This window comes from Centrocercus urophasianus, unplaced genomic scaffold (assembly GCF_019232065.1).
Source record: "Centrocercus urophasianus isolate 14NV4802_14NV808 unplaced genomic scaffold, USGS_Curo_1.0 seq_3, whole genome shotgun sequence".
NCBI lineage: Eukaryota > Metazoa > Chordata > Aves > Galliformes > Phasianidae > Centrocercus > Centrocercus urophasianus.
The window spans coordinates 1,534,382-1,547,499 of record NW_024884866.1 but is presented as its reverse complement, the minus strand read 5'-3'; the positions used below and the strand labels follow the sequence as shown (position 1 = coordinate 1,547,499).

The 13,118-nt window shown below is 37.8% G+C and overlaps 1 protein-coding gene across 15 annotated transcripts in view; it reads right to left on the bottom strand.

The window, feature by feature from the left end:
* Positions 1 to 13,118, bottom strand: part of SH3D19 (SH3 domain containing 19) — an 80,101-nt gene that overhangs the window by 23,636 nt on the left and 43,347 nt on the right. For 11 of the 15 annotated variants that reach the window (XM_042828441.1, XM_042828440.1, XM_042828439.1 and 8 more), the window contains 4 exons: positions 7,552 to 7,594; positions 6,190 to 6,337; positions 5,743 to 5,944; positions 3,826 to 4,824 (listed from right to left, as the gene is read on the bottom strand). In XM_042828441.1, coding sequence (XP_042684375.1) covers positions 3,826 to 4,824; positions 5,743 to 5,944; positions 6,190 to 6,337; positions 7,552 to 7,594 — 1,392 coding nt within the window. Of the gene's footprint in view, positions 1 to 3,825; positions 4,825 to 5,742; positions 5,945 to 6,189; positions 6,338 to 7,551; positions 7,595 to 8,451; positions 8,493 to 13,118 lie in introns of all 15 variants that reach the window. The other 4 variants (XM_042828451.1, XM_042828450.1, XM_042828454.1 and 1 more) reach the window with 2 other exon arrangements.

Sequence of the window (13,118 nt, the reverse complement as noted above, 5' to 3'; positions counted from 1 at the left end):
TAATTCTTTTTCTCCCTTCCTTCCTGAGGAAGCAATTAAAAACAAGCAGCTGGGCAATAAATTCACAGAAGACAAAGTTACTCAAGCAGCAGTTTTTCTGAATGGGCCACAGTGTCACACAGATGCTACCATTCATGCCGCAAGAAGCAACAATATATATAAATAGACAGTAATCACTGGTTTGGTCATTTTTTCTGTCCATACAAGCAGAAGGAAACTTTTATACTACGATGAAGTAAACAACTAATTCAAAGAATTGATAAATGTATCAGCTGCATTATTGTTATAACTGAAATACGTAAATATGATGAAGATGAAAGAGAAAGCTGCCTTCCGCAGGTAAGGTAAGAATATCCCCAAACTACCTTTCAAAACACTTGGTTTAAATTAAGTGCTGGTCTGTCATGAACATAATCAGAACCGTATGACATCTCAGAAAAAGCAAAAGAGAAGAACTCTACGCACACAGGAAAGAACTCAAATATTTTAGCAAGATCACCTCCAGGTTTTAATTTGAAGATGTGCTTGCACTGTTACCTTATTTTCTGCCAGGGCATTTGAAAGCACGCACACCACATGCTTTAACACAGCAACTGAAACAAGCGAAAGTGACAGTCTTGAACTTACCAAAGACACAGAACTTCTACTTAATTCAACTTGCACTAAAATTTCATTTCTGAGCCTTCGTAAAAAAACTGGACTACTGAGAAAAGATTCCAACTGACTGTTTAGTGAAACTTTTAACCACAAGGCACTGCACAAATCCCAGTTACTAGGTAGAAGAGATTTGTGAAAGTACTATTTATGATCCCAAATATCACAACTGTCATCAAAGCATTAACACTTCAAGATTTACAGTCCCAAGTAGATGCTTTCACATTCTAAGGGACTGACAGGAACAGGAGTAATTTCATTAGGATACAAAATGCCTGTGAACATTCTCTCTAGCCTCTGTGTCAAAAACAAAGCAGGTACTTAGAACTGGCATCAGTTTTGGCTGCTGCTGAGAAAAACCATTTTGGGGATTTGTCATTCCTAACTTCTTCTCCCTGGTGTTTCTCTTGGGCCAGCAATGAAGACAACAGGTGGGTGCAAGGTTCTGCCATGGTTTACCTCAGAATCACAGAGCTTTTGAGCCTCCAGTGCTCCAATAGACCATAATGACGCTGAAGGCTTTGAAAGTAAACTTGATACCCTGTTTCTCAGTTTGCAGAAGAATCATCTGTTTTGCCTGTGTTACACTTTTCCATCCAGTTGCTCACCTCAGCTTTTGCACCTTTCTCATCATCAACTGAACGCTTTACCTTCTTACTTTTGCATCAGATGTTAGCAGAAACAGTAATCTATCTGTTCCCTTCTATTTACATTAGTTTAAGTGCCAGATGCATTTGTGCTTTATCAGAAAAAAAAAAAAAAAAAAAAACAAAAAAGCTCGTGAATGTTACCAACTGTTTGTTTTTTGACAAAAAAAAAAAAAAAAAAATCAGCTGGTGCTTAGTTACAAACACCACCTAGAAGCCTTCCTCCCTCTCTGTGGTTACCATAACAACAAGGAGAGTGCTGTCATTATGTTAAGTAATGACAATGACAAATATGTAAGAAACGCAAAGGTCTGGGGAATTGGGAGCTAGATTACAGCTTTTCTTCCTGCCTTTACAAAACATTTTTCTGTGGATTCATCTTGTAAATCCAAAGCTGTTCCTATGGGAACAGGAGAAATAGATGGTGTTAGTGCTCTGTGTTGCCTCATTTTTCAGAAAGCCAGTGCTGTTCTTGTAGATGCTTTGTCAAGACCTAGCATGGCATTAATAATCAAGGGTATAGCATATGATCTTCAGCTCACACATGCCTGCAAGAAGTCTGGACTGAATTCTAATTTTTCTGTGTAATGAAACAATAGTGCTATCAGGCCTTCTCTTTAGTAGATATGAAGGGGTTGCAGCAAAGGCATCACTTGATTAAATAAATAATATCATGGACATTTGACTTGGGAAATCAACAAAACATGATGTGAATAATTCTTCACTTAACTATGAGAATACAAAGTATTTTCTTCTTCATTAAATAAAGAATAACATCTCAGGTGCCAGAAAGGTGAAGACTGCCATTCATTCTACTTAATCACAAAAGCTGCCGTGTTTGTTTAAAAATTAGGCGATATTCCTTGGGATCATTGTGTGATATAACAGAATAATTATCATTAATTATTTTTTTCAGATTTGAAGATAAACAGTCATATGGATCACATAGCCAAAGCATCATTTTCATTTTTACACACTTAAAAACTGTAAGTATTTTCTTTTCTCATACTTAGAACAATTCCATTTGCCCTTCAATTGTTGAACCTTTTCAATAAAAGCCTGAAAGGTTAAATTCTCTCAGGTGCATGGAAACCAATTGTAATTCCTTGTGCTTTTAACTCCTAAAACCACCGCATGCACAGTGGCTGTCACAATAGCGGTCTCCAAAAATTAGGACCATAACTCTGTTTCCATTTAGACACTGTCACTCATGCACCTCAAAATGCTTCTTCACTTCCTCAGTACTCCTTCCAGGTCTGCTGCAGCCTCTGCAGTGATGCTGGTTCCCTTTCAACCAAGGAAAGGGCAGACATAGATCCACGTTAAGCTAATTAGCTGTCTAAAGGACATTCTGTTGCCTTACTTCAGTGCTTTTATAAGCTGCTTCAAAATTTTTATTGACCTGTACAGTTTAAAGGCATAAGGGACTTCCTATTTCTGCACTGGGCTTTTTATGCCATTGTAGAATGGAAGTGATAAATTGGAGCTTCATCTAACAATATAATCCACAACTGTAAAGAAATCCCACTTACTAACAACCATTAATACTGATATATCATGAAAACTACACAATACTTACACATCTCTTTTCAAAGAGCTGCGATGTTTAATGATAAATGAGGTAAAAAAAAAAAAAAAAAAAAGGCTTAAATTCAGAGTTAGTCCTTTAAATATGCCTTTTGTATGACATACCATCTGTTTCAAAGCATAACATTTCCTGGATTGCAATGGGGCTGATTAGCTAAAGCAGGACATACTTGAGTACTAAGAGGAAAAAGCTCATTGCTGTAAAACTTAGTGACAGCACAGCACAGAACCTACTTGTGTCTTAAACTACCTATATCAGAAGAAAAAAAAAAGCCTCAGTTGGCCTCTTCTGCTATAGAGTTAAGCAAAGTTTATGAGAGGTATACAGCTGCAGTGATTAATCCATCTGCATGAATTTTTCACTTTTTAGAAAAATCTGAAGTTGCATAACTCGCATATAGCCATATATAGCACCAACACATGAAAGTGAAACTAAGTAGCCACTGCTCAGAGTATTCCAAAGTATGTCTGATCGCTGTTCTCTCTAAGTAATAAACATTGCTGCTTCCTTACATGACCTAGTGGAATAAATATCTACATGTTTACAGTGCTCAGGAGGATTCTATTGCAGAATTGCAGGCACTCAAATAAATTAGTTAGACTGGATGGCTAGAGATAAGATGTCCCAAGTTCCTGAGAGAGTATTCTGATACATTCTGGAGGCAACATCTGGCATACAGCATCAAGTCTTTTATCATTATTTTTGTTATTGCGTAATAAATCCAGCAGGAAGCCTCTGAGATTTATGCAGGCTAGAAACCTCCCGAGTCTCAAAACCCAAATAATTTCATAGTGATCTTGACACAATAGAAAACAAAGAATTTCATACATACATAAACTCTGTCAAGACAGGAAGAATAGACAGACATAATTCACACAGCATCATGCAACCTGCAAACAGAAACCCAAGTGACAGTTTTATAAAACAGCATCTTACCTGCTGCTGCTTCACAACTGATGCTGTCTTTAACTGCACAAGATGGACTTAGAGGCAAAACATCATCATCAAAACTGATCAGATCTCCTCCCAGATCTAGCTTACTTTGCGAAGCAGGTGCTGAGGAGTTCTCTGTGGGTGACAATTCCCCCACAGACTTGAAAACCTTCTCCTGGGCAGATACAGAAGTCCGTGGTGGAGCAGAGATAGGTTTTAGAGGGACCAAAGAAAGGGCAGGATTTTCTGCAGAATGTGACTTCTTAGGAATAAGAGGCCTTGGAGCGGGAACAGGAAACTTTCTTTGTTCATGGCTGTTCTCTGCAACTGAGCCACTCTTTGCATCAAGAAAATCGCTACTGCTACTTTTTTCAAGGCCAGGTTTTGGTTTCTTTGGCAGTTCAGGTTTGGTTACAACACTACTCCCAACTGCTTCAGGTTGAAGCTGCAATTCTCTGGAAGAAGGTATTGGTTTGCTTTCTGTCCATGCATCCCACTCTCCCGAAACTCTGTCTACCCCTGGCTTTGGAGCAACTACTGGCTTCTTTGCAGGTACAGGTCTTGTGGTGAATGTACGAGGGGCAATTTCTGGTTTCTTTAATAATCCTGAGGTATCATTAGCTCCTTGGGTTTCAAAAACTTTGATCCTTGAAACAATACTACTTTGGCTCTTGCCTGTACTCATGCTGTCCACTGTCAAGTGATTGTCTAGTAAGCTATCATCTAAGACAGACGACTGCTGAACTGAAAGTTGCAGCCTCTTCGTGTCAGACTGGTTCACTTCTTCTCCATTGTCTCCTATCTGACTTTGAGTATTTTTGACTACAGGTCTGAGATTGCTTCTTGATCTTGGCTTTGGCACAGGACATATCACAGCATTGGGATTTTCTTGGTGCCTCTGATCTTCAGAATTTTCATTAACTAATAAGGAAGTCTCATTTTCTGAAGATCTGTTCAAGAGAGGTGCAGAAGGCCTAGGAGGTTTCAGGAGACCTGGCCCTACTAACAGAAAAGAAAAGGTTTCAGTTACCTATTAGAGAACACGGTATTTATATTACTTTATCGACAATAAGAATGTGAAACAATAGTTTTAGCTTAGGAGTGTGTTCAAGAGCTCCTTGTGAAACTGCAGTTCTCTTTCTAAAAAGAGAAATAGAAAAAATATGTAAAATTCAGGAAGAAACTGAAGATTGCTGAAATGCATGGTATCTACATGTTATGAATTCAGAATTACTTGTTAGCTCACAAGCAGTAAGAGCATAGAAGTAACATCTTGGCCAAGGAACAGTACAGTAATTCCCTCAGCAGAGGGAGTTACACACATTCAGTCAGTTACTTTCTGGTTTTAATGCAGCACTGCTGTTATTCTGACTGGACATGGGAGCTCTACTGGCAGAAAACTAACAGCCAATATGGCTGAACTGAGCAAAACAGTGAATATTTTTATTGCTAAGTCAAAGACACACGATTTTACTCATCTTCATTACCGAGAAAGTTTTAAATGTAGTCTGTGAGTGCAGTGATTCTTCAGAAAAAAACAGTTTTGCAGCAATTTACAGTATCAACCATTCACAGAAATGTAACTGTCATTCATGGTAACAGTTACACAGATGACAGAATCTTAGAATCATTAACACTGAAAAACACATCTAAAATCATCTAAGCTAACCATCAGTTCTACTGTATGCCAATGATACCATGTTCCTCAGTGCCACACCTACGTTTCCCAAACTCCTCAAAAGATGGCGACTCCACCACTTCCCTGGGCAGCCCATTCCAATGCATCACAACCCTTGCGGAGAATAATTTTTTCCTAGCATCCAAATCAAACCTTTCCTAGCACAGCTTGAGATGAGTAATAAAGAACATCTTCAGGAAACCAGCTAGGATTTCCATCAATGGGAAGTCAAAAAATCTCACCTGGATAGTTGGTAGATTCCCCGTGTGTAGGCACACTGCTCTTTTCATTACTTCCTGGCAAACAGCTGATTAATTCCTGTGGAAAGTCAGTTTGTGTTGCAGAAGAAGTGGTATGCCTAGGAGCAGCAGCATTATTGTTATTTGTTGTATTCACTTGCACTTGATTTATTTCCTTTATCACCTGCTCATAAGATGGAGGAAGCTACAAGAGAAAGACAGAAACATTAATGCATGTCTAAATTTTATCTTTTATTTTAAACTGTGTATTTATTCAAAAACACTAAATTAACATGCAGAGGAAAAGAACACTGTCATAGTTTTTTATTCAATGTCATGACAACGTAAGCAAGTAAAATTCTTAGCGATAGAATGGTTTCTCTATTTTTTTTATTTTTTTTTTTTTTAACCTTCATATACCTAACACAGTTCATGTAAATCCATGCTCACCTCAGCTGGAATAAGCTCATTTGTCCTCCACTGAGCATGAGGTGAAGCAGAAGAGAATCCTAATCCTTGAGGAGCAACAGGACTTGCACCTGGAAACCAGGAGGATGGCCGCAGGGGTTCAGCAGCAACTATTGTAATTTCAGGACGCCTCAAGGTAAAGCAAAAGGGAATAATTACCTAAAACATCTCAAAATAGTTACTTTAAATATAAAAGATCAGTATTTCCTCAGCATCAAAAATCAAAACAGCTCAGGTCTTATTTATTTAACCAAAGTATCTTTCCATGACTGCAAAGCAAATTACCCGACCTTTCTAATAAGCACTTAGGCTTCCATTCAGAACGCCTAATTAAATGCCTAAGCCAAAAAGTAGGTTTATTGGCTTCAGTGAAATAATTTACATGCTAAAAAAGCATCCAAATACAAATGTAACTCAATTAGACGGAAGAAGACTTAGTCTTCAAAGGATAATGAGAACTAATCATGCATTTGCCCTTAGTCTGCTGCAATGTGAAAACAGTGGGATAGTTAAAATGGCTTCTGGCTGACTACTTATAAGCTTGTTTACCCTCAAGACTTCTGGGGAAACCCCCCACAGTACTAAAGGAAGGGCAAAGCATGCCTCACAAGCCCTCTGGAACAGGGCTTCTTTGCTTACAGCATCTAGTATAACAGGGACCCAGAAGTACTTCCAATGTTTCATTGCTGTAACAACTGCTTTAGAGGATAAACTGCAGTGGCAGCATGGTGTTTTCCAAACACAGCCCCCAACCACTGCTGATTAATCTAGAGCCCTGCACTGAATTCATTTTGGAAAGTGAGCTTTGTGAATAGATGAAGCATCCGCTACAGAAGCTTCTGTGTGCTAACAGAAAAACATCAGAAACCTAAACACTAAAACATAACTAAAATACACAGGGAAGAATGCAGTCCCTTCAAACCTGAAGTAATAGCAGATTTGATAGAAAGGCTATTCAGGTTAGTGATCTCCTCTCTCAAACCTTTGGAGAAACCAGAACGTGTGACAGTGTGCCTATTTTCATTGTGATCTCATAAGTAGATGTCAGGAAATAAAAGCAGTTCCATACAGGTTTGCTGTCTGGTTGCATTAGCTTTTTTTTGAAGACACATGCAATGCTTAAGCAGAAACAGCAACTCTTAGTCCATCCTCTGTTTAAGCATCACAGCATTTTAGTTTAAATTGAAATTAAACATATGAAAGATAACGAGAAACAAAACAAAAACGAACAAACAAACGACCCCCACCAAAACAACTAGAGAAACGCACACAAAGTAATGCTGTGATACAATCTAACAAGTTGTAAAGTAACATCCAATTGCAATATACGTAAGTGCATCATACCTTCTATCCCTCTGCTGTTCACTGTGGCTAGAAGTTCGAGAAGCTATTGAAGTAAAAGAAACAAAAGTTTGGAGAAAGTTAAAACACACCATCACAGCACATAGTTGAGGACAAGAGCATAGCCCCTACCGTCCACCATAAAGGAAACAGAGAGCATACATAGCATGCGATCATAAATCCCAGACTCCAGGAGACACCAAGGATTTTTTTTTTTAATTATTAGCATAAAAAACAAGGGAAAACTTTTTTAAAGGTTTAGGGTGCACATTCAAATCACTTTAAGTCATTCTATGTCCAAGATACCATCAAAAGAGACAGTCCTGCCCATTTCCTTCCTTCTCAAAACATTCCTGTCTTCTGTATTGTAGTGACTCCAGAGCTCTAACTTTTCTTTGAAGTGTTAATTAAGTCTGATTTTGCTTTTGATGGCTCATTTCTAAACTTTCTAAAGATGTCTTTCCTTCTTCTCTAGAAGGAAAAACTCCTAATGCAAAAAACTTAAGATATTTCACCATACTTTAAGTTAAAAAATAAAAAAGCAATGTTCCCAATTAGAAATCTCTTAAAAGTTTAATCACTTGTGTATTAAAAATTTGCAACACTTCAAAAATCATTATGTTTTAAAGTTGTCCTATTATTTTTTTTTTTTGCCATATTTTCATTCAAATAATCTTCCCAATGGCCACATCATGTTCTCACTTGGATGTCTTCAATGAAAAAAAGGAGATTATTTGAGGGACAAATTTTTGCATAGCAAAGATAATTTAGGAAGTGGTAGAATCTTATTGCGTGAAAGATGATGATTGTGCTGTTTCTGTGCCATCACAGAAGCATAGCTGAAATCTGAAATCAGTAAAGCATACTTGATTTGAGCATTGCACAGTGTTGTGTCACACATACCGCTTCCACGGGGCATTTTTGATGTGCACTATTCATGAGTGCTAGAGGAAAAAAAAGAAGGGGTTACAGAAAGGGAAGAGGAGGTGAAAGAGAACAAACCAAGGCTCCAGAACCAGAAAATATGATTAAATGGGTTAGTAACACAAGAATACGTGCCACAGATTTAAAAAGACGACTTTTTATGTCTATTTACAGTATAGCATCTTTAAAAAAAAAAACACTAAAAAACAGACTGGATCTCTACTTCCATGCTGATTTTAACAATGGGTGTTCTGAGGTCTCTCTGCCATAATTAACCATAAGGAACACAACTGGGTATGGAAAAATTCACTGTATTGCTCAACAAAGTGCCATGAAGGGAAGGAAAACACAATTTCTTTGAATGCTTTATTTATCTTGAAAACATGGTTGGTGTCTGTGCTGTTTTCTTTCTAAAATGGTTACATTGAGGAGTTGATCCAGATGCCAAGAAAATGGGATCCCTCATTTCACAGTCCCACCTAACAAAGAGGTATGATCAGGCATACTGGCCCAAGCAAGAAGCACACCTCAAAGTTTCAGCAGTAACAGCCCATCTTCTAACCCAGTCCTGTAAAAATAGTTTGCCTAACGCAAATGGAAATCCTCTACACAGACGAAATACCACCTCCACTTCCTTCTTTATAGATCTTAGTGCAGCAATCACATTATTCACACGTTCAAGGAAACAAACAACCAAACAAAAATATGAAAGAAAAACCCAAAACAATCAAACAAACCTCTTCCAAGTTTACTCTTGCAACGAGAATCTAAGTGTTAATTTCGTAAATGTATTCAATACAACTGCTTTGGGTACATCCAAATTGAAATGGTAATGAGAAATTAAAACTAATTACTGAGGGATGCAAAGCTAAGCCAATAAACCTGCCAATTTCCTCAGTTCTTTTTTTATTCCTAGATAAATAGTAGATACTATGTTTTCCCACGAAACTATAAATGTACTTCTATTTATTGAAGTTATTACAACACATAAGAAAAATCTAAAACAGTTCTTTCCTAAACAGAAGCTACAAAACTACAGCAAAACATAGACAACTACATAATCCATCCAGCTCCAAATATAAAATAAACAAGTTCACTTAAAAGCAACACACTAAAAATATTCACATAAAAATAACATCATCAGCAGAAGCAAACATTTTATCTTCTTTCATATGTGTCCATTCTTTGTTTGAAACAAAATATCCCAGGCACTTCTGGAGTCAAGCTCCTTTCATCAATATAAATAGCTAATAAAAACATTTATTTTTTAAGGACTCGGACAAAATTCTTTCCTCCTTCCATCACTTCTTTCCCTCTTTTTGCTTTCCTGTTTTTGTTACAACCACACTTTCAGAGCATCTTTTGTTTTGGAAACTCTGAAATTCATATTAGAGCAGAGGCGCAAACCATTGCATCCTCTGCTTTCGAGTGTTCCTTGGAGTTCCACAAATGCTGAAGAAAAATATAAACTTTCTAAATAATTCTTGTCTGTGGACAGGCACAGCTTTTATTCCTTCACTGTCAAAAGTGAATTGAAATTAAAAAGTGTATGAGAGAAGACATGAATTTTTAAAGCATAGCACATACTTCATTTAAAAACAACAAAAAAAAAAACACAACCATTTTTCTGGCTGTGTGGTCCTTTCACACCCTATTTTTCGCTCCCTTTGTGAATTGGTTTGAAAAAGCAGGCTATTAATTTTTCTCCAGGTTTCAACTTATAACATCTTTAAGCTTAAAAAAGAAAAAAACATTTTCATCATCAGGAAAGTCAATAAAAAAGTATTTCAGTGCTGATTTTCAACAAATCCCTCCACTCTCACAATAAGAGATGATGTGGATGATAAGAGTCAATATATCCACATCACACATTTAGTGGTTTCTAAATAAAAGGTAACAGAAATGGTTAAAGAAGGGTAGGAAAGGAAAAATCCAGTTTGCAAACCTTTCCTTCCACCTTTCCTTCTTATAATTCTACTGGTCTTGAGAGAAAGAACATCAAACCAACCCATAACACTGCCACTAGAAATACAAGTATGTATTCCTGCTGATGTCAGTGAGGCATCCAAATATGTTTAATCTGTTACTAGGTAAAGGATTAATAGTAATTCTCTAAACAGAAAATGGATGAGTGACTTACAGATTCATTCTTGGTACATATTTCTTATAAGCAGTATTTAGTGGCTTGAGCCCATTATTTTTGTTATGTGCAGTGAGTGGTAAAGCATCCTGTTTTTGCTGCACAGTTACGTTTTAATGGGTTTTTCAACTACAGTTTCTACTCCAGGTTATATTTCTCAAGCTAATTTGGTATTTCACTTACATCTGAAACACATACAGATAATGGCACAGGAGGCAATTTCAACTTTGAGCTCAAGATGCCTGTAAAAATAAACTTCCTAACAAGCTTTGTACCACAAACTCATCTCTATTGCAGTGATACAGATGAGCTGGTGACAACAGCAGTTTGACATGCATTTCTGAATCTTTCGAAGAGACCTGAGCTATAATTTACAGACTTCCAGGCAACTTTTTTAGGCAATCTGAAGTTCATTCAGGGACCTGCTCAGATTCCCTCCTGCTGTGTGCCGAGTGCTTGCACAATAGAAACGCTACAATAATCACATCTGTGCATTTCCATTAGTAAACTATTTGAAATACTGAACAGTTTTGTCAGTGCAGGCTGTTTTAAAAGCAAGTTTCATCTTCTATTGAAGATTAGAATCATAACCTCAAATACCTAAAACCGTGCGAGAAATTAAACTTCAAATTTTTCTGTTGATTTTTATCTATTGTTCCTTCCAGCAGCTCTGAGTAAACATGATCCTTCCTATTAACTATTTCAGTTAATTCCAATTAATATTATCAATGGGCTTTAAAATAATAATATTACTTTCTGTAACAAGTGTGCTACTATTTAAAAATACAGTTTCTTTCAATGCTTTCCCAACACCAGGCTAGAATTTTCTACCATGGATAATAGGAAATATATAGACTATTAGACTGAGAAGTTATCCTTCTCAGCTGCCTGGGTGGACAAGGGTTATTCATCACGGTATCTCACAGAGAGCCATAATTGTGAGCAAACATTCCTTGCTTTAACTACTATTTAATACAGCTGAAGAGCTGTCAGGCTGATTCCAGGTAAGAGGACACATCTGTGGTTTTTGTGGGTGTTACACAGCTGCAGAAACGCTTTCTTCAGGGAAAGCTAAAATGAGCAGGTTCTTCTCGCTAAAACCAGAAAAATTTTCTTTAATCAAAGATCTTATTACACTATTCATAAAAAGTGGAGCATCAAACTAACGAGACTTCATTCATCTCTGAAACAGCTGAAGTACGTTTCTTGACACAAGGGGGAGGTCTTGCTCCTTTTCTTCTATTTCTGTTTCCAGGCACCTCAGGAAACATCAAGTTGTTCAACACCAGTGCCAGGCTGAACTGATGCTTGAATGCAGCTACAAGAAAAAGGGCTGCCCAAGTCCCCTTCCGAAGACTAACTTTGCCCCCCCCTGTTGAAACAACAATAGCACTAGTAAGACCCCACAGTGAGTGAGCTCAGAACGTCAAATACTAAAAAAAAAAAAAAAAAAACCTCATCTCTTTCTGTACAGCTTTTGTTCATTTCATCTCCCTGATCCTACTCACACTTTGGGCTCAGACCTCAGGCAGCAGGAGGGGTAGGAGTGTGCCACCCCCAACAGCACTCTCTGTTTCCTGCTCTTCTTTGTGTAACTTCTCTATCTGACCTGGACAAAAACCACCAGGTCACATACCTTATCACAGCTAAGCAAACTGCTGGGCACCAGAGAGGCTGACAGTGTGACTGAACAAAAACTTTTATAGCTACACCTATAGACCATGACTGCAGTGTCACTCAAATTTGATAGTAGAATTTAACGAAGACACTTCACTCCTTCCCACACCTTCCCTTGGGCTGTGTTCCTGCCTCTGCACCATTCTCTACATTACGCCAGCCCAAATGTTTGTGCAGATGGGGAGAGAATGAGGTCATGGAATTGATCTTGTTGGGAAAAAGTAGGAGCCAAAAGAACCCAGGAAGCCCTGAAGCACGACAAAACAAAAACGAAAAACAAACCAAATACACAGCCAAAAATAACTGCAAAACCGCCAAATGGGAAGACATAGCCTCCAAGTGTGTACAAGCTGTTACGCATCCTTCAATCAGCCACATATTTGCTTAGGACAGAACGAAAATGGGACAAGCTTGTAGGTTTTTCCAACATTTTACGGCAGCAGGCTTGTTTCTGCCAGCCTGTTCTGGAAGAGTGGAGTAGTATGCAAAAACACCATTGCCCTTTGTCTCATCATAGCAGCACTTAGCTTCTTTTTACTTTTTTTTGGCATGTTCCTGTCTCAAGTGTCCATGGAAATAGTTCCATTAATTTCAGTGGGAGGTGTCTGTACTGGTATGCTCTTGGCAGAGATTGTCATTAAAAATCAGACAAATTCTGAAGAGTTCAAAAGTGACTCCTGAGCACATCTCACAATTACATGTTTGATTTCTTCAAAAAATTGCTTGATTTATCAAACAGTTGAAACAAACTAACACCACCTTTCCAGTCAGCATTGCAGTCAGCACAGCAAAAAAGGAAAATAAGTGCTCTCCTTCTCCGGCCACAAGA